At 25.8% G+C, this 22,471-nt stretch overlaps 2 protein-coding genes across 3 annotated transcripts; one reads left to right on the top strand and one right to left on the bottom strand.

Annotated features, from left to right (window-relative positions):
- Positions 1-1,893: 1,893 nt before the first annotated feature.
- On the bottom strand, positions 1,894-18,790 carry LOC107447154 (quinone oxidoreductase-like protein 2 homolog; the record flags this gene model as incomplete). Of its 2 annotated transcripts, none has more annotated exon segments than XM_043042363.2 (8): positions 1,894-2,018; positions 3,218-3,446; positions 5,498-5,679; positions 9,236-9,317; positions 10,898-11,004; positions 14,246-14,376; positions 15,401-15,497; positions 18,345-18,790. In XM_043042363.2, coding segments are annotated over 8 exon segments (1,170 nt in total). In that variant the 3' UTR covers positions 1,894-1,949.
- A 374-nt stretch (positions 18,791-19,164) lies between these two features.
- LOC107447155 (elongin C) lies at positions 19,165-19,500 on the top strand. The gene has a single exon (XM_016061999.4). It carries the CDS (start codon positions 19,165-19,167, stop codon positions 19,498-19,500), a length of 336 nt encoding a protein of 111 aa, XP_015917485.1.
- Positions 19,501-22,471: the final 2,971 nt, after the last annotated feature.

The raw sequence follows: 22,471 nt of genomic DNA, 5'->3' as shown, positions 1-22,471 counted from the left end.
TCCGTAGCAAGGCTCTTCCAGTTTCCCTTATTTACTATAAGGAAATCGTTGAATGCTACTTAAGGTATTTTATTTGTATATTCTATTTTCATTATTTTATAAAACCATTGACAAAATTTTTCGAACAAACCTTGTACAATAATAATTCTATTAAAAAAACGTAACTGTTCTGTTATTGAACTTAAAAATATGCACACAAAAAGTTATGTAATTTTGATAAAATTAAAAGTATTTATGAATGGAGAAATTCAGTAACCAAATTTCATTAAATTAAATCAGATTTTGAATCATGAAATTCCAAACACTTCCTGTAACAATCATACTGTATAATAAAATTATGATCATGAACAAAGAGTTTAGAAGTGGTGTTTTCATAAGGTTTATTAATTATTTTTTAAAACTAAATATACTGTAGACAAATATTTCACAAGTGCAAATAAGAAATTTTAATATATGTTTGTTTTACTAGCTAGAAATAATGGAATAGTACAATTTGTTTTTATGATTAATTTTTAAAATTTAGAATATAAACTCATTTTCATGAGACATGTATAAAATTGTTTCCAATCAAGAATTGCCTGATTCATCATTTCTTTTCAGTAAAGTCTATTGCTTATTAATAATGGAGAAAAATTCCGGTGTTATTATAAGAGAGAATAGACCAAAGAACTCTATCAAATTCCCCTTAAATAATAGATTATTTGACAAAGTTTTCCTAATGTATTGCTGATTATTTTCTTGTTATTAAAAACTGTAAAGCCAATCGAAACTGTTAATAATAAAATGATCATAGATATATTTAAAAAGAATTGGATTGTAATGGTTGGTAATAAAAAATATCACAAACTTAAATTGATAATACATTCAACATGTTCACTTGTCTTTAACCCATTTTAGGCCAAGCAAAGAAGTTATATAAAATGTGGTATTGTTTTCATTGAAATATGCTTACATTGCATTCATTAAGACAAAAAAATTCCGTGTATGAAAAATCATTTTATTTAAGAAATCAAATGGTGCGTATAGGCAATCAATGAACTAACCATTTAGTTGAACGTTTTTTTATGAAATTTCTTTCTTTCTTTTTTTTATTTACTGACTTACAACTTTAATCCATCATAAAAAGATATGATAAATCTCAAAAAGACGAATTATATATTTTCAAAAAATTTCATTCGTGAATAACCGTTTTAAGTTTCAAAACTTGAATAGTTTAAAAGTTTCTCAGCAGAAAATGTTTCCTCCAATTGAATTACTAATAATTTATGGATGCCTTCAGAATATTTATTGAAATGGTGTGTTACGCGCACCTTTGTCCGAAAATGGGTTAACTGCAATTTTTGAAAAATCGATATAGGTTAATAACATGCCAAGTGCAAGATGTCATTTTAAAAATGGATGCGTTAAAAAACTATCACATCAATTTAAAATCAGGCACTGCAAATTTGTGAAATAAATTTTTTAAATGTCTATTTTAATTTACTTATCCAATAACCTTTCCAAGAAAAGAAAATTTTTTAGACTGCTAATTTCAGAAAAATTAACAACTCTGATGCTAAGTTTAAGTTTCCATTTTTAAGGTAGTGAAAAGTAGACACCATTTATGTCATGAAATTAAAAGTTTTGTTATTTAAAATTATAAAATAAGTTTTTTCAAGAGTTTGTTGCATCAATGCATATTCAAAACTTTTTTAAAAGAAAAAGTTAATTCTAGCTGTCTCTTGAAGAAATATTTCAAACCCAAATGTATAGTAGTAAGGTACCAAGTTAAAGAAGGATTTAAATAGAAAGTAATGAAATTCTGAACAGTTTCTATAATTTTATGATTACCCAGTATATTAAAATTAAGTTCACCAAGCCTGGTTAATAACAAACAAAGTTTTGCCATATGCTCTAAAAGTAAACATTTTTATTATAAACAACTATATAAATACAAAAAAGAAAATATTTTATGACATATCTAGTATAACCTTTCCAGCTGATTTTCCATCTTCAACATGCTTCAAAGCATCATTCACCTGGAAAAATTTTAATAATGATCAACTATTAAATGCTGAAATAAAATCTTTGTTCTGCAAAATATTGAAACAGAAAGAAATGTGAGAAAAAATAGAGAAAATGTGAGAATTACATATAGCTATTTTGATACCTTCAATGCTCATTCAGAAAATAGAATTTATGCTACAATTTCAATACATGTTACATTAAAAAAAAACAATAAGAAGACAGATCATTCACTTTATCATGTCCCTTGTTTGTCTTTGATTGATAATTTTTTCCATGCTTCATAAGATAAGTGCTGAAATGAAGTATGTATGCTATTTTTTGAAATAGCTATATTAGAACTGGAATACATTTCTCTATTTCTTAAACTTTACAATAGGAATTTATGATGACATTAACAGAATAAGTTTATCTGTTTGCAAATAATGCTGACAAGAATTATATCTGTACTAAATAGTTTTGATTTAATTATTATACCACTACAAGAATATACAGTGATAATATATCAATATAATAATCAAATCAGTGTTGTTAATATATAATAAAATCATAATAATCAAATCAATCAAAATTAGTTTAGTTGCACTACAATTACACTAATAGACGATAGTGAATAATCTTATCAAGCGACTTAGTCAGTTTATTATATATTAAAATAAAAAGAACTATAAACTATAGGTATAGGTAACTATAACTTTGGCAAGAACTATAAACTATACCTAAAGAGGGGATTTGGTATAAGTATCAAAGATTTGTTCAACAATATCATTTAAAGCAAATCTAAAGATTTTTTTTTCTCAGTGGTTCACTACACTCAAAAACTTTCTTTTAAATTTTTGATTCAATACTTGACTTCTTAGTTGGCCTCAAAATTTTACAAATAAAGTGAAGGTTATAAAACCCTTTCGATGAGAATAAAATAACTACATAAATTGTGTTTTGTCTCAGTAAACTTCTATTTTACCCGAAAGGGCAATGGAAAGAAGAGGGAACAGAACCACCTAATGTAATAAAAACATGAGTGCAAAATGTATGGACAAGTTTTCAATATATTCTAAGAATAATTTTTACATAAAATCTTCAAATCTACTTTATTCTTAAATGCTTGAAAGATAGTAAACTAACCTTAATTTGTATTAATTTTCATAAACAAAATTTTATATTAATGTTTTAAAAATTTATAGCCAATGCATTTCATAATAATAATACTTACATCTTTTAACTTAAAATGTTCAGCAACATGAGGATCGATGAACTCTTCAAGATACATATTGATGACTTCTTGAACGGCATTTCGATAAGTTTCATTAATCATTCTTTGATAATGAGTTAAAGAAACTCCAATCAAAGCACAAGATTTTGGTAGAAGCTGGCTCGTAAGTATTTGAGGAATCTTTCGAGAAGAAAATCCAAGCACAACAATTGAGCCTTCAGGAGAAATACTACCAAAAAAAGTTGATTGATAAGCACAGGTTTAATGGCATATGATTTAGGAGCAACTACATAAAACATTTAAAACTAAAAGATAAGAAGAGATGACTTAAATGATGGGTAACCAAAAACTTCACAATCTGAACAAAAAACTAAAATTAAAAGATAGGAGATATTTTCAATTTTTAAGAATATAAAAATAAAATTTAAAAAAAATATTTTTCAGACTTTTGACACAAATAATATTAAACGATACAAGCAGACTATCAAAAAGTTCTAAACACTGTAGTATATGTTGTTATTTTGGGAAGTATCACGAGAAAGCAAAAATAATTATTATTATTTTACCAACCACAGAAGTAATAATGAACGAAAAATAATGTTCATAATTATCAACATTAAAAGAAAAAAGTTCAGCAAAATAATATTTCCTGAATTTTGATAGAAACTAAAATATAAACACAAATATGGTTATAGGGTATTAAAAAAATTCTAAACAAAGTAATTCTTTGTTTTAATGCATTTTCATTTGACATTTCATTAATGCATGTCATTTGTTTTTTACATCTTTCAAAGAACCAAAAATGATTATCATTATTTGGTAAATAATGGTAGTGAAAAATGCTACAAAATATTTTCTAAGTTTTGATAAAAAAAGGTTAAAAAAAATGTTTATTATAGAATATAAAAAAATTCTAAATATAATAGTCTTTCATTATAATGTGTATTCAGATTAATCACTCTTTCTTTACACCTTTCAGAAATACAAAAAATCATGATGATTAATTTGTCAGCAATGAAAATAAAATATTATGATAATTTCAATAAAATATTATGATAATTTCATATATCATCCTAAGGGATGTTTCTCAGACCGTCGCTAATAGCCCATTGTACAGTTCTATTGTGACGTAAATAAAGTACCTAGCTACAATACCTAATTTCATATAAACATTAAAAATAATAATGAATAAAAATTAAGTTAAAATAATTTTTTGTCAAAAATTAAAAAAGGCAACAAATATAAATGTTTTCAAAATAAAGGCCAAAACAAAAATATTATTAAAAGTTTATTCATGCCATATAAAAAAAAATCTAATAAAGTAGTTCTTTGTGTATTTGCATATTTGTGTATATTGCTTAATGTTTTTCAAAAAAACGAAAATGATAAATATTTTATCAATAATGGAAGTAATTATAAAAATATAATGATAATTATTATCTGAATAATGCAAGTAAAGATGAATAAAATAATTATTATTTTGTCAACAATAGAAGTGAAAAAGATGATAAATTATAGATTCTAAATTTTGACAGAAAATTTTTTTATGGGATATTGAAAAATTTCGAACACAGTAGACAAAACTTTTTAAGACATTTTAAAAAAAATCAATAAATTTATGCATTTAATAAAAAAAAAATAAAGAGCAAAACCTCCCCATATACAGAACAATGGTTCAATACCTGAACAATAACTCGATGTTTTTTAGGGATAACAATGGAGATTAAGAACCACTGACAATTTATTTTTCCTCAGAAAAGCGCAATTTTCCTAAAGATTGCAGATGAAGAAGCTAACAATTAAAGTAAAGGTACCCAAGAATGGCTGACAACTTGAAAAGTCATTTAAAGAAAAAATGTATCATGTTTGTTAAAGGAGAAATGTATAGTTTGCTAAGTTCAGATTAGAAAAATAGGGAGTATTTTCTTAATCTGTTTCAAAATTAGTTTTAAATTTCATCTACAGATAGCACTTCTGAGAAAACTATCAAGTAATTTAAAAATAATTGCAATTAACAGCAACCAAATGGTGCAATCTGAGACTGACACCAATGCAAATATTTAAATCATAAAGTTCTGACATAAGATACAGAAGAGAAAAAAAATTTTAATTTATTTTTTAACAACATTATTTTATCAAACTTTGATACAACATAGTTACAAATTTAATATAAAAACTACTTACAGGCATTTGAGATCAAATCAACACAGATAAAAATTCAAACATTTGTCTTTTTAAAAACACATTAATTTGTCAAAAAGGATAGCAAATAAATATTACCATTGCAAGCAGTCTTCAAAGATTTCACCACCAACAGCATCAAATATAATTTTTACTCCTTCATTATTGGTTTCCTTCATCACTCTTTTTACAAGTTCTTTTTTACTATAATTAACTGTAGAGAAAGCTCCTTTCTCTCTTAAAATATTCGCTTTATCTTCTGTATCACAAGCACCTATCACCTTAATGAAGAACAGTAAAGTACTTTAAAAACAACTGAGAATATAAAATCTAAGATGAATAAAAAAAAATTTTAATTACATGATCAAGTTTGTCATTACAACTTGAAATATAATGAGAAAAAGTACTGAACAACAATAATCATATAAGAACAGGGTGTGTAGCCAGATTTTTCAACAAAAAATAAACACCTTTTTAGAACTTTCAGCACTCAAAAAATATTTTTAATCACTTTCCAAAAAAAAAATCATAGTTAGGGTCTGTATTGTAATAAAAATTACTTTTTTCTGTCGTTTAAGGTTCTTAATTTATAAGCATAAAATCAATAAAATTTTCAAAAACCATACATAATCATGATAAAATAACTAGCTTCTAATAAATATAGCTGTGCTGAAAAAAATTGTGAAAATCATGCATTTTTTGTAATTTAGAATGACAATCGATACAGCAAAGAATTTTTCTTTTTTTTAAAATTAAAAATAGAAAATTAAGTACTTTTTACAAACTTTTAAAAAAAAGCACCTTTAACCTTTAGGGGATGGAGGGTACGACAGTTGTACCCTAAAAATAATTTTATTTTAAGACGGTTTCGGTACAACATTTGTACCACACATTTTTTTCCCCTTTCACTGTCAAACTTGCTCTTCTCCTCTTGATGATAAGTGGTTTAAGTAGTTCCCCCTCTATTGTTAAGGCTTCGAGAGGGGGGATTGCAGGAGGGTTTCGCGAAATTCGGCATTGGAGGTTGGCATATTGTTTATTGATACCATAGAGTTGATATAGTAGGTATTTCAACTCTATGATTGATACCTCGACCCGCCCTATTCAGGGCACACGAGAGTAGAACAAACATTCTACTGACAAAACATACATAAAACATATAAAACACAAAAAATTACATTAGCAACTAGTATAAATGACATATAAAGAAAAAATTAAATTTTGAAAATATTTACACTCTAAAATACAAAGGCATAGAGAAATGCCTTAAACAAAAAGCATAGAAATTAATTTTAACTTAATAATAATGAAATTACATGGCAGATAAGTAACTGGAAAACAAAAGAAGATTATCTTGACAGCTGTCGAAAGTGTAAGGCTCTCAAGGAGGCTGGATAACAAGAATTTTGAAAGGAAATACGAAATAAGAAAAATAAAAATAAGAGTCGTCTGCAATGAGGAAAAAATGTTTATAGAGTTTCTCTAGCGATAGGTATATTCAACAAACATATGTGATAGATTGAGTAGAAACTGAGAAGTTATAGCTAGAAGGTGGTAACAATCGTGATCGTAATTCAAGGAGGGCATGGCGATGCGCAGGGCAAGTGATGTCTGAGGCTTGATGATAAGGATTATGGCTGGTTCCAAAAAAGTGGAGGTTGGCATATATTGAATATTGGTGTGAAAATAGTTTAGCCAAATATTCCTTAGATGTCTTTTCTGTTTTATCCTCTCTGTTAGTAAGTTATTTTAGCAATTCCGATGGCTCCTCGTAAGCGAGGTTTGAATGATGAAGAGATCTGCAAACTCTTAGAGGACACATAATGAAAATAATTAAGAAAATACAAGTGCTTATGACAAAGTTTGCTATTATTATTTAATCAAAAACGTATTAGTCTTCCTTCCAGACTAGCTCGGATGTCTGTAATTAGATATTTTTCCATTTTATAATATTTGGATTTTCATAAGTATGTTAACTATAATATTGAAATTTGAAAAAAATGAAATTTTAGTTCAAGCAGTTAAACAGGAGTTTCTCGAAACGGAATTTGGAATAAGTGAGATTTATAAATTTACTGTAATTATCATTGTATATTAAGTTTTTTTGCTTTGAATTTATTATTTTTTTTTAATTGTATAATAAACTTTATTTCAACTATATAAGTCTTTTTTTTTCGAACAAAATTTTAAATTTTCTACAAATTCTTGAAATAGAGAATTTTTATTTCTTGCTAAACATAAAAATTTGTGTTATGGTTTTTGATCTGTAGAAAAAAAAATTTAAAATATGCGTTACTACGAGTTATTAATTTAAAAAAGTAAATAACTAAAAAGTCGGAATAATGTATATTTAGATGAAATTAGTTTCTAATTTATAAATAGTTACAAGACTTTATTTTATCAAAGTACATCTTTTCATGTTCAGTTATTGGATTTATATTTTTATCTAATATAAAATCGATAATAAAATAAACATAGTACAAAGGGAAAAAAAAGGTCCAGAGTGTTATGAAATATTTTAGAAATTCNATGTTTATTCAGAGAAAGTACGTTTTTGTGTCTGATTTCGTAACTTAATTAATAGTTAGCACTAATTAATTAGCATATTTGAGGTCACCCCCAGGAACCATTAAGATTAACACTTAGTTCGTGAAAATCCGATCATTAGAACGAAAGTTATTCAGGGTGATATCTTTTTTTTTTTGCCGACTGTACAACAATAATCATACAAGAACAGGGTATGTAGTCAGATTTTTCAACAAAATATAAACACCTTTTTAGTACTTTTAGGACTCAAAAAATATTTTTAATCACTTTCCAAAAAAAATCATAATTAGAGTCTGTATTGTAATAAAAATTACTTTTTTCTGTTGTTTAAGGTTCTTAATTTATAAACATAAAATCAATAAAATTTTCAAAAACCTTATGTAATCATGATGAAATAACTAGTTTCTGATAAATATTGCTGTGCTGAAAAAAATATGAAAATCATGCATTTTATGTAATTTAGAATGACAGCAGATATGGCAAAGAATTTTTTTTTAAATAAAAGATAGAAAATTAAGCACTTTTTACAAACTCTTAATAAAAAAAAGCACCTTTAAGGGCTTTTAAAAAACGTAAATCAAAAATAAGCACTTTTTAAAAACACTATGTACTCTGAAGAATGAAATAATCTTGTTAATAAAAAAAAAGTCCTGAATCATTAATTTGATAGCATACAATATCACTTTTTAATGACCCACATACTTAAAACAATAATACAGGTTTGATTCAAATAGAAGAGGACAAAATGAAAAGCAGCCTATGGTTAATATACTTCAATTATTTCGCAAATGTAATTAAGATATAAGTTGGGTTTGTTTGCAACAGCAAAAATTATTTAAGATACAAAATAGTCGCCATAGGTGCTGTTATTCAAAATTAGGATTTTTCTGCAAGACAAAGAGTGTTAGAACACTCAAATTTGTTATTGTTATATTACATTTTTTTTTCCAAATTCGGTTAAGGACCAGCTTATTGTTCTAAGATTGTAATGAAGGTTATTTTTAATCACACTGTGCAACATCTATTTTTATCACACAGTAAAAATCCTTTTTAGAATGCAATTTTTATGTTAGGTACATATGAAAAAATAGGTTGAAATTAAAGTTTAAAAGTAAAAACTGAACTTAAGAAAAGAGTATAATGATGAAAATGTAGCAGCCAAAAGTTTTCTCTTTAAAAAACTCATGATTTTTTTTAAAAATTTATATCTTGAAAACATTATTCATTTTTGGTTCAGAAGACATAAATAAGTAACATTTCCTAATAATTATCAGCAAATATTCCATTTACCTTTGCATTAAATAAGTTCGCAGCTAAATCAACAGCAGCTAATCCTAAACCGCCAGCAGCAACAGTCACAAGTACAGTGTCGCTGAAATTTATAACAACATTAACACTCAAAATACAAATATAAGAATCGTATAAATATCAATCACTAAATACAAAAATAAACTATTAATGTAATAAAATAATATTGACAAAGAAGAGAAAGATTAAAGAGGTAAATATGCATATCTAAATTCTTAATTAAAAAAAAAAAGAAACAAAATCGAGGATTACATAGTTTACATCAATAAATTTCATTCATTTCTCAAATATCTAAAAAGTGACAAAATTAAAGTATTAAAGCTATAATAAAAACTTTTTGAAGGGAAAAAAATTGTTCTTTGTAAATCAGTCATTGACCTTTATACATCATATCAAAAAATGATTTTTTTTTATTACTGTTTTATTCATTTTTAAATATAATTACTTTGAGTATTGTGAATTTATGTGTGCATATTTACCTCTTTCATCGTTCTTATTTTTGTTAAAAAAAAAATTTATTATATTCAGTGATAGAATGACTCATATGAAGTTAAGAAAAAATAAATAGAGTGATACAAACCTAAAAGTCTTGTTTTTGATCAAAAATTGGTCAATATGGATACTTTTTAATATATTTAATAATCAAAAATAGATATTGCATTGCAATGCAAAAAATGACACAACATTCTGCATTAAGTTTAAAAAGACGTATTCTCAATGTTTGTAAACTTCTTTTCAAAGGATACAGTAATGTTATCAATCACACTTTTCTGGTTAGAAAAGTATACAATTTCATTTTGAGAAGATAGTTCTCTTAAATAATTTAATTTCAGATAAAAACACGTATTCAGAGTTTGCTTGATTTTGCTCCAACTTTCAGGCAAATACATTTCTTTAATTTTGATTCCAGCTTAGCATCAATTCAAAATAACTAAGAAGAATGTGTTGAAAATATTGCTAACATTCGTAATTACTGAAGCATCTGAATTAAAACCCATTGAAAAAAATAAATTTTTTCCAATTTTTTTTGTAATTTTTTTTCCCAATTGTTTCTAATGTAAGAACAATTTTAATAATATTTACTCAAAACATACATCATTGAACAAAAAACCACAGGAAAGAAAAATAAACACAATTTTATTAAATAAGCAGACAATTTATAATGCATCCATGAAAATTTTGTATATTGCTACAAATCTCAAATGATTTTTTTTTTCAAAATAAATACTTATATGCTACATTGTTTTTAACAGCAACAACAAAAAATATTTAATAATTTAATGTGGTACATAATTTAATGTGGCACATGACTAACTTAATAGAAACACATAACAAAACTAAAAAATGTTCTTAATTTACATTTTCTTTAAATTAAAAAAAAAAAATCAATAGAAGTTTAGTACATTCATGATATTAGTCAATAATAAGAATTATTATATTTCATAAAAAAACAAGTTAAATAAACATAAATACTTTAAAAAAAAAACTTAAAGAGACAACTATGCATTAAGGGTACTTATTTGAATGACAGAAATTTGAATCACGGGTATTTGCGAAATTTTATCAAAGCTATCATTTCCTTCATATTAATTTACAGCACATAAAATACATCATATGAATTTGAAAAAAACTAAAAAATCATACTGTTCTTTCAGATTAGCTCTTCTAGCAGCAATTAAAACTGTAGCATAACTATCAACTAAGGCAGCTGCACTATCAATTGAAACATCTTGAGGAATTTTCCATAAATCCTACAAAAATAAAATAAATAAATAAATTACAATTTTGAGATTTAAAGAATTAACTCTCAAAATTTTTAAATTTTGAAAACAAATAAACTTATGAACAATTCTTTTAATAGATAGATAATAAAACTATGAACCATTTTCAGGAAATTTGTCCAAAACCAATATTAGGATTTGAATATTATAGAATCATGGAAAAGTGTATAACTGCACTAATTTAAGGTTATATGAAGTAAGAATTAAAATTTGATACACAGAATGTTAACTCTAGTCTTCAAAGACGTGGAAAATCATAATGAAAATCAAGTCAAATATTTCACAAGAATTTTTAACTTTTTTTCATTCCTTTTCTAATTTTAAAAGTTACAGAGATATACAGGTTCTTATACAACTACTGCACATATCATTTTAAAGTTTTTCTTTTTTAATCTATTTACATGCATACGTAACTAAGCAAATTTTAACGTGCAGACAATGTATTGAGATGTATGCCAAATTAAGAGCATTGTGAGTTGTTAATATAAACCGGAGGTAGTTATGACACCAAGGGAAAAACCCTGATAAATTTTATGTGCCAAAAATCGATATCAATATATCAATTTACATACCATACATGTTTTGTATTTAACATACTTTTTTTTTTAAATAAGATTTATGATTAAATTACTCACTAAAGAAGAATGCCACAATTTTATAGTAACTAATTTAAGAATAATCTTAGTTCTTACAAGAATCTTGAGATAGGAGTTTTAAATTCTACGTAACTTTTTAATTAGGTAAATACGAAAATCGACATTTGATAAACAAACCTCGTGAACAAAAATCACAATATTAGCGGATTCCAATACAGTTCCAAATATTCAAAAAGGCGAAAATCCACCAAACTAGAAGAATCAAATTAATTTTCTACCAAGTAGCCGAAGAATCACGCTTATATAGTGTCTCGTTAGCGGGAATTACGGGAAGATTTAAAATTGGAATTTTAGATAGCACAATCCTGTGAAAATTTCGCCAGATTATGTTTTTGATTACCGAAAGTCCGAGAACCAATGGTTTCGAAAAACGGGGGATTCCACAATATTCCCAGAAAAATCATAAGCCCTACTCCTACTATTTAGATCCGCAAGGATAATACAACATTCCCGGAATTCCTACAACCACCCCTGATAAACTGATTTTCTTTTCGTTATTACTGACGTAAAAAAGAACGACAATACAAGATAACAAGTCCAAAATAACCTTCAAAAACATAAAATAATATGAATGTTAAAATTTTTAAAAAAAACATGCTTAAAAGAGAATTTTTACAAAGTTTTAAAAAATCAAAAATCTGCAAAATTATTTGATTAGTAGTAAAGAAATTTATCTTAAAACTTAATACCCTTTCTTGGGAAATACACTCTGTTGCCATTGCAGAATAATTATCTTTGTTTAGTCCAATGACTTTATCTCCAACATATAAGTTTTTTACTTTAGATCCAATCTCTAGAATTTCTCCAGAAAATTCATATCCTAAAGAAAAGAATTTCAAACAACATTTTTAAAATCAAGCATATCTAAAAATAAAAAATAAAAATTTACAGCAATTTTATAATTATTATCAATCAAGTTTCTAAAATTGACACTTTTTTAGACAGATTGACTAAATATTGCTTAGTGGCATTGCTATAAAATAGCAGAATTGTGAGCTTTTAAAGAAACTAGCTCACATTTTTGACAATATAATGACTTTAGACAAATAATGACAATATAATGGCTCACAATATAATGACTTGAATGATTTTAAAACCAATTACAAATTTTTAAAAAATTTTCACAGGTTGTAAATAAATACCTTTTGGAAATATTAAAAAAAAAAAAAAAAAAAAAAAAAAAAAAAAAAAAAAAAAANAAAAAAAAAAAAAAAAAAAACAATCAGTATATAAGAATTTTTTTTCTCCATTTTTTTTATTGCTATTAGTTAACAATTAAGATCAGGAAGCAATTTGAAGTTTATAAGATTTAAAGGCAATTTATCTGTTGCTTCCTAGTAAAAATAAATAAATAAATAAAAACAGTTCTCCTATTTTCATTAAATGACAAATTTCACGATAAATTTGCACATTAACTTGTTCAATTTGAAATGACTCGTTAAGACAGTAGACAGCTATTATTTTTCTGTACCATGAAATATGTATTATTAGTAAAGTACTTTCAACGATCAATTCCAAAGAAAAAGCACAAATGTTTGATACATAAATTTTAGTCAAGAATGCCTAACATATAAAATTAATAAAAACTTGTTTAATTTACAATATTTCATTTACTATGAAAAAAAGAGACAACAAAAAAAAGTCTGACATGGAAACTGAAGAGAAATAATAATTTGAATAATAGCTTCCAGTAAATATATATACATAGATTATAAAGCGATTGTTTATAGAATAGACACAGACAAATATTCAGTTGAAATGTGGATTTTGAATTATAGAAATCACTTTTCAGATGAATTCTAATTAAATAGATATAACATATTAATTGAAAATTTATGCAATAGTTATATAAATTATAAATTCAGTAAAAGTTAACCTGGAATAAATGGAAGCTTTGGTTCTTGATCATATTTCCCAGAACAAGTTAGTGTATCTGCAACATTGACAGCACAACGCAGAACTTTAATACGAACCTAAAAAAATTAAATTCAATATTATTTAAAAATCATACATTAAAAAAATTTCATTTATTAAAAATAAATTTCATATTTTCTAATGATAAAGTGAAGAAAATTGTACAACGGTTTTTAATTTAAATATACTGTTAATTGCAAAAATAATAGATGCAATAAGCTTATTATTAGTCATATAAAAAATATTTTAATATTGAAAGCTCAATTTCGCAATAAACTTTTTTTGGTGTGAGGAAAAATTATCTTTGTTCATTTGTTTATAAGATAATAATGTAATAAGCAAAGCACAAATTTTACTTTTTTCAGTATTGGCATTATAGTACTAAATAATGCAGAAAATGTAGTACTAAATAATACTAACAAATCTTCATGTTTTTTATAAAATAATATTAACATTTTACAGATAAAAGAAAAAAGAAGCAAATAAAAATCTTATAACTCTAATTAAGGAATATCATTTCTTGATTTAGTATAGGAGTCAAAAAATTAAGCTTTTCATTTAATGTTCACNAGTTTTAAAAAATCAAAAATCTGCAAAATTATTTGATTAGTAGTAAAAAAATTTATCTTAAAACTTAATACCCTTTCTTGGGAAATACACTCTGTTGCCATTGCTGAATAATTATCTTTGTTTAGTCCAATGACTTTATCTCCAACATATAAGTTTTTTACTTTAGATCCAATCTCTAGAATTTCTCCAGAAAATTCATATCCTAAGAAAAAGAATTTCGAACAACATTTTTAAAATCAAGCATCAGCAAATACAGCAATTTTATAATTACCATCAATCAAGTTTCTAAAATTGTCACTTTTTTAGGTAAGATTTGCTAAATATTGCTTAGTGGTATTGCTGTAAAATAGTAGAATTATGAGCTTTTAAAGAAACTGGTTCACATTTTTCTCTATAATATAATGACTTGACTAATTTTAAAACCAATTATAAATTTTTAAAAAATTTTCACAGGTTGTAAATAAATACCTTTCTGAAATATTAAAAAAAAAGAAAAGAAAACTATCAGCATATAAGAATTTTTCTTTCTATTTTTTTTTCCTTTTTTTTTTGTTTTTTTTTTTTTTANTTTTTTTTTTTTTTTTTTTTTTTTTTTTTTTTTTTTTTTGCTGTTATTAGTTAACAATTAAGATCAGGAAGCTTATTAGAACTTAAAGTTTATAAGATCTAAAGGCATTTTATCTGTTGTTTCCCAGTAAAATAAATAAATAAATAAATAAAAACAGTTCTCCCATTATTATTAAATGACAAAGTTCAGAATTAATTTGTACATTAACTTGTTCAATTTGAAACACTAGACTCATTAAGACAGCTATTATTTTTCTGTATCTTGAAATACGTATTGTTAGTAAAGTACTTTCAAAGATCAATTCCAAAGAAAAAGCACACATGTCTGATGCATAAATTTTAGTCAAAAATGCCTAACATATAAAATTAATAAAAACTTGTTTAATTTACAATATTTAATTTACTATGAGAAAAAGAGACCACAAAAAAAACTGAAATGGAAACTGAAGAAAAATAATAATTTGAATAATAGCTTCCAATAAATATATATATATATAGATTATAAGGCGATTGTTTATAGAATAGACACAGACAAATATTCAGTTGAAATGTGGATTATAAATTATAGAAATCACTTTTCAGACGAATTCTAATTAAATAGATGCAACATATTAATTGAAAATTTATGCAATAGTTATTTAAACTCAGTAATAGTTAACCTGGAATAAATGGAAGTTTTGGTTCTTGATCATACTTCCCAGAACAAATTAGCGTATCCGCAACATTGACAGCACAACGCAGAACTTTAATACGAACCTAAAAAAATTCAATTCAATATTATTTAAAAATCATACATTAAAAAAATTTCATTTATTAAAAATAAATTTCATATTTTCTAATGATAAAGTGAAGAAAATTGTACAACGGTTTTTAATTTAAATATACTGTTAATTGCAAAAATAATAGATGCAATAAGCTTATTATTAGTCATATAAAAAATATTTTAATATTGAAAGCTCAATTTCGCAATAAACTTTTTTTGGTGTGAGGAAAAATTATCTTTGTTCATTTGTTTATAAGATAATAATGTAATAAGCAAAGCACAAATTTTACTTTTTTCAGTATTGGCATTATAGTACTAAATAATGCAGAAAATGTAGTACTAAATAATACTAACAAATCTTCATGTTTTTTATAAAATAATATTAACATTTTACAGATAAAAGAAAAAAGAAGCAAATAAAAATCTTATAACTCTAATTAAGGAATATCATTTCTTGATTTAGTATAGGAGTCAAAAAATTAAGCTTTTCATTTAATGTTCACATTTGCTAACTACAAAAACATTTTTAATCATTAATAATAAATTATGCTTAATATTGGCTAAAAATACAATACATTTAAATAATATATAGAATAATTAATTGGCTAAAAATCTATTTAAAAAATAGATTTTACTTTCCCAATGTAAGAAAGTGTACAGAGAATTCTATGAAAACTGCTTATTTATTAAGAATTATTAATTAAGTTTCTATAGGTATTTCTTTTGAAATATTTTGTATGAATTTACTCAAATGAACAAGAACATAGAAACTGAGTTTTAAGATTATATTTATTTTAAAACTTTTACGAAGTTATTATGGTAGTTCATAAAACTATTATATGATGTTGTATTGAAAAGTTGAGGAATATTTCTGTATCAGTGCTGGTTTGAGCTACAAATTACATGCCCTAAGTACCAAAGGATCTTTGTACTAAGAAATTTTTTTAATATACATATTCTGTAAAAATAAAAGCTTGTTAAGGAGGGGTCACGAATTATACCCATTGAGTTAGTCCCAAAATGAGATTTTCTTTCTTCTCCTCTCCAGTATCTCATATAGTACAGCCTGATTATCATCACAATTTGAAGAGTTTTTAGGTGCAGATTCCAATATGGAATTGATCTTCACCCGTCCAGTATCTCATATAGTACAGCCTGATTATCATCACAATTTGAAGAGTTTTTAGGTACAGATTCCAATATGGAAACCAATTGGGTAATCACCAATTGACAGTAAAATAAAATATTTTAATAATGATAGATTTTAAATTTCAAGATTGAAAGTATAGTCAAGACTCAATAATTTGAGTCCTTGTTGATTGAGTTTCCCATAAATCTGAGCTAGTGAAAAAAAAGGTCAGTCTTACTCCCAAATAAAGACAAACGCACATATAACACATGGAACAATTACTAAGATTGATTTTACAATTATTACTATGACTGAAAGAAACGATATTGTGTGTTCAACTCTGATATATGTGAATAGTGTGTTTAAACGAAAGGCATAAAACAATTATTTTTAAGTACAAATAACCTGATGCAGTAATATTATGTTCCCAGATCCTCTAATGATGTTAAAATTTAACAATTGCCTTGTTTTCATTTTCTGAAATATTTATTAAATTTTACATTTACGATAATTCGAGATGGACTCGAATTATCGAGACTCCACCTCAAATTATTGAAGCTCTCAAGAAGTCGAACAATTTCTTATCAACACAATTTCTTAAACCCAATCAGGGTTGGGTTTTTGCCGACAAAAACTGGTTTTTGACACGACAGTGGTTAAAACCGTGTTTTTACTGGCAAAAACTGTCAAAAACGTACTGTTTTTTTTTCATTTATGGCATATAGCGGACAATATATTATTTTCACATAATTGCCTTTATAAATGAATGCTGTCAATGATTGCTATTAATTTTGCAACTATATACATGTATTCTAATAGAAGGATATACATTCATACAGAAATATTGTAATATACTTATTGAACATAGTGATACTTGCTTTTATCATTATAGCTTGATTTGCAAAGGATTCAAAATTTTGCACTTCTTGATTATTAGAAGTTAGAAATAAAAAAAACAAACAAAAAAGTTTGGAACTATTAATAAATTCAAGAACTAAAAAGAAGAATTTTAAATTTCTTAAATATTAGAAATAAGCTAAACAAAACTTGTGACTACTAACAAATTCTAAGTCAAGAATTATTGCTATTTTGTCAAGTTAAACACTTTTATTCAGTTGAAAAAGCACATTAAACAAAACTTAACTACAAACAATGATAACAAAAGGCTATTGCAATGTTGCAAGGAAACNTGACAAGCCCGCCATAGACTTTACATGTTAAAAGCAGAATTGAGGAGTCTGCTTGGTGCAACACTTTTCTCCCGGCAACCACGATCCATGACCCTGATTTTCTGCTCTTTTGAGCGCGCCCCGTGTTCTTTGTTCGCCAAGACCAAAATTATGGGTTTTTGACAGTTTTAGACGTTTATGACAGAGGGGTTTTTGACATGACGGTAAAAACCGAGGTAAATACCGGTAAAAACCATCATGAGTCAAAAACTTGCCAACCCTGTACCCAATGCAAAAGGTTTAACTTGTAACCACTCCAGGTAAACTACAACAAAATTTTTTTAGTTTTTTGCAAGAATAAAAACACCCTTTAGCTCCCTGACAATGGCAATTAACGCGAAAAGATACTAATATAGAAATATGTCAATTTAAAGATTTCTCTTTAAATTTTACAATAAAGTAGAACATTAACAATTTAGTATTTTTTTTCTGTATTTTCAAAATATCAGAAATTGAAAAATAAGTGTTAATTTCGATCTCACCTCGCTTTCATTTAGTTTTGAAATGCTAGGTAGGTCCTTTATGACCAATTCGTCTCCAAACTCCTTTAACAGAGCTGCTTTAAAATTATGAACTAGTCGCATACAATCCATATTTAAATTCGAAGTTTTCAGGTGTTTCATGAGTAATTTGCTATTTTTATACTGATTTTGAGCTGCTATTAAGTGAAATGAAAATGAGCGCGAGGAAGGTGAGAGAGAGGGTATGAATGATTCATTTAAAATTCTATTTAAAATTTTACTAAACGTCCTCATTTTCAAAAGCTGGAGGCAACACAATGACTTGTACCAATATTTTCACTTTTGTAGAAAATGGAGGGAGAAAATTATAATTCAAAATAATCAAGCACAATTTAGTTCTTCATTCTCAATTAGTTTAATAACAATATTTACATTTCTTAAATTTTATTTGCAAATGTTTCCGACTACTTATTTTTGTTCCTTTTTGGATAGAAAAACATAATTAACCGATTTTTCGATTTTTCTGATTCCGATGAAGCAACTCCCTTTTCTCTAAAAATGAAATGTTTATCATCAAAAGTAGTACGATTTTTTAATTGACATTTTAAGTTTTTTAGTTTAAATTTTTTTTTATCTTAAAATAAATTTAACTGTACACTGTCAATTATATTCAATTATACGAATATGGCAACAGTCATGCTCTGCTAAAAGTTTTGTTCTTTTGTTTAGCTCTAAGCTAACCTATTGTTATATAATATTAGAAGGATACTTTATAGTAGCCTATTAAAAGGCAGAAAATTTAATATCTCACTATTACAGTATTACATTAAAGAGCAGCAAAATGCCTGATGTAAATCTATACGGAGGCTGTGAAGGCCCTGATGCTATGTACGTTAAGCTGATTTCGTCTGATGGTCACGAATTCATCATTAAGCGAGAATATGTTCTAACTTCAGGAACAATTAGAGCCATGTTGAGTGGCCCTGGTCAGTTTTCTGAAAATGAAACTAATGAAGTAAATTTTCGTGAAATACCTTCTCATGTTTTACAGAAGGTATGCCAGTATTTTGCTTACAAGGTGCGATACACCAACAGTTCTACTGAAATTCCCGAGTTTCCAATTGCCCCTGAAATAGCATTAGAGCTACTTATGGCTGCAAATTTTCTTGATTGTTGAAATAAACGTCACTTGATCACATTTCATCCCTATGCTACTGCATATTTATCGAACTATTAAATTCAAGCCTGTACTTTAATTTTGTTATTTATATTGTTGTTTGTTATTTATTTGTGTAATGATTTACTAATTATTCACATATAAACAAATAAATGTATCTAATGATTGCTACTTGAGTGCCATTGTTTCTGTCATGCCAAATATAATCGACATAATCTGTCATGCCAAATATAATCGCTAAGACACAAATGGATTTTTAACTTACAATTTTATTTTTTTTAAAGATTTGGCTAGGAGTTATCAGGGATGAGATTTTCCGCTTTTTAGCAGATTTCCTCTTATGTCTCTCGAATTTCAGCCTTTTTATCAAAAACTCCAATTCTCTAAAAGTTCTGTTTGTTCTTTTTTTTTTTTTTTTTTTTTTTTTTTTTTNATAATATACTACATATTATAAATATACTATTTATATTATATTTTATAATATATTATAAATATACAGCTTTTTCTGAAAATAAGTCTTTGATATAAAATAATTATAATTACTTCCGATTTTCAAAAATAAACAGAAAATTCAAGCTCTGTCATATTTGCTAACCCTTACGCATTTTTACTTATTTTAGCTATTTCTTCCTCTTTTATGTAGAGAAAATAAAATATTTTAGCCCACCCACCAGATAGCTCGTAATTTCACAATTTAGACGTTGCTGCTTCCTGTTGGCTGGCGTGAAAGCAAACAAATTAATAATAATAAAAAATTGCAGTGAAAATATTTATTTGCTCATTCAATTTATTTTTTAAATTTTAATTTATTATGGCTAAACAAAAATAATACAAACAAGCCTTTTAGAAATCCCAAGCCCAGAATCTGCTGATATCTCTTCTTTTTCACGCGATTTTAGTATCAAACATCAATTTTCATATTTTTACCCGATTTGAAAGTTGCGCATTGCGATTCTTATTCACACGATTTAAATATCGTACATTACAATTCTTATTTACAAGATTATACAATTCAATATTGCGATTTGTATTTATGCTTTGCTTTTACAAAACCCTATGTAGCAATTCGTATTCACGCGAGTTTAAACACCAATAAAATGTTTAACACCTTGAATAATAAAATAAGCATTTTTTTCTTTTGTGTTCTTTTATGCAGTTGTAATATCAAGCATCAATTTTCTTATATATACGTGATTCATGAATTAGACATTGGTATTCGTATTCCCGCGATTTAAAAATTATGCATCGCAATTCCTATTTACGCGATCTAAAAATTATGCATCATGATTTATATTTTTGCATTTATTAAATTCGATATAGAGTTTCATATTCACGTGATTTAAAAGCCACATATAATTTAAATTTAAACATAATTTGTGAAAAATTAAAAACTATATTAAAAAATATGGATAAAAATATAGATTTATTGTTTCTTAAGCAATACAAAAATAAAATATTAAGAAAAAGTATTTTGTGAAACTACCGTTTTTCTTAAAGTTGAATTAGTGAAGGTACCGCTAATAGGTAGTAAATTCGACCTTCCCTGATAATGTTTTTATTTTAGTTTCTCACGGGCCGCTACCCGGAAGTTGTCAAGACTTTGCGATTATTCTGCTGCAATTTACACTACAAAAGTCTTTCTTTTTACTATAATTAATGTTTTTCCTAACCTTTGATCAAGCGCATCGAATTCAAAATTTTATGTAACTGCCATGTGTTAATTTATTTAGATATATAGATGGGCTTATGTGCTCAATATAAAAAAAGTAGTTCATAAACCCAAGATAAAAAAAACATACATATTGCACTATTAAAGACATTATTGCAATATAAATCTAATTTAAACTTACAATGAGATTCAAGCTCTCAACTTTTATGCATCACAACATTTAACAATGAAGTGATACTGTTTGACTAGGTAAGTCCCATTTCCAAAGTTTGCAAATTTCATTTTATTTTTACATTTACATATTGAAGCCTAATAAAATTATTAATAAAATCAATGTTATAATTAAAGTCATTAATATTTGTTAGAACTATTTAACGTATTATTACAAACTAATTATTCAAACTCAACAGCACTGAATTTGGGAAAACAAAGATAAATTTTTTTAGTTGGATATCAACCCTGTGACAGAATGTTACCGAGTTATTGCAGAAAGATTTTCTTATGAGAAGTAAAATATTTTCTTTTCTGCAGAAAATTTTTATCTTTTCTTCAGAAGTATATTCAAAAGATGCCTTTCTTGCACATCAGAGTGGAAAAAAATGCTTGCGATTTTTCTATTCTCATTTGAGAATAATGAAGTAAAAAATTATGTTTTCTTTTCTGTCGAAATTTTCATTCTATTTTTTCATGTAGTTATTACTACTGATTTCCACATAACTTTTAAAATTTGATATTATTGATTACTACAACTGAATTTCGAAATGAAAATATGCATTTGAGTAACCCCTTTTGAAGAGTCCGATTCGCGGATTTCACTGTCGATCTCTTTTTTTTTTTCGGTAGTTACTGCTACAGATTTCATGATTTTTTTTATTTATTCTTTTTTAATGTGATGATGAATTACAAAATGCGAAAAGGAACTAATTAGTTTGTTATCTATCCATAAAATTACATATTTAGTTAAATAATTATTTTATTTGATCCGTTGAAAGCCCGAAAAAATTCTGCCACAGGTGATATCAAATGATTAAAAAATTATTTAGACTGAAATGTAAGGAAAAAAAATATTTCTAAATTGCTCTTGTAATACCAGTCTTTCTTTATTAGTTTCTGTAATAACAAACTGAATATTAGTATATTTAATAAGTTTTAAAAGTAGTTTTAATTAAACGAGTATAATTAAAATATTTTTATTTAAGAGAAAATTATATTACTTACAAATAATGGAAAGTTATAAGTTCCATGTCTCTTTTTTTTTCTTTCCACATTTGGTTACTCTTTTTTTTTTTTTATATTATTTCA

Source organism: Parasteatoda tepidariorum, chromosome 8, assembly GCF_043381705.1.
Source record: "Parasteatoda tepidariorum isolate YZ-2023 chromosome 8, CAS_Ptep_4.0, whole genome shotgun sequence".
Classification (NCBI taxonomy): Eukaryota; Metazoa; Arthropoda; class Arachnida; order Araneae; family Theridiidae; genus Parasteatoda; species Parasteatoda tepidariorum.
This window is presented reverse-complemented; position numbering and strand designations above follow the sequence as displayed.

What these genes read in the sequence shown, in the direction of transcription:
- LOC107447155 (XM_016061999.4), top strand. Translation starts at nt 19,165, where the DNA reads ATGCCTGATGTAAATCTATACGGAGGCTGTGAAGGCCCTGATGCTATG.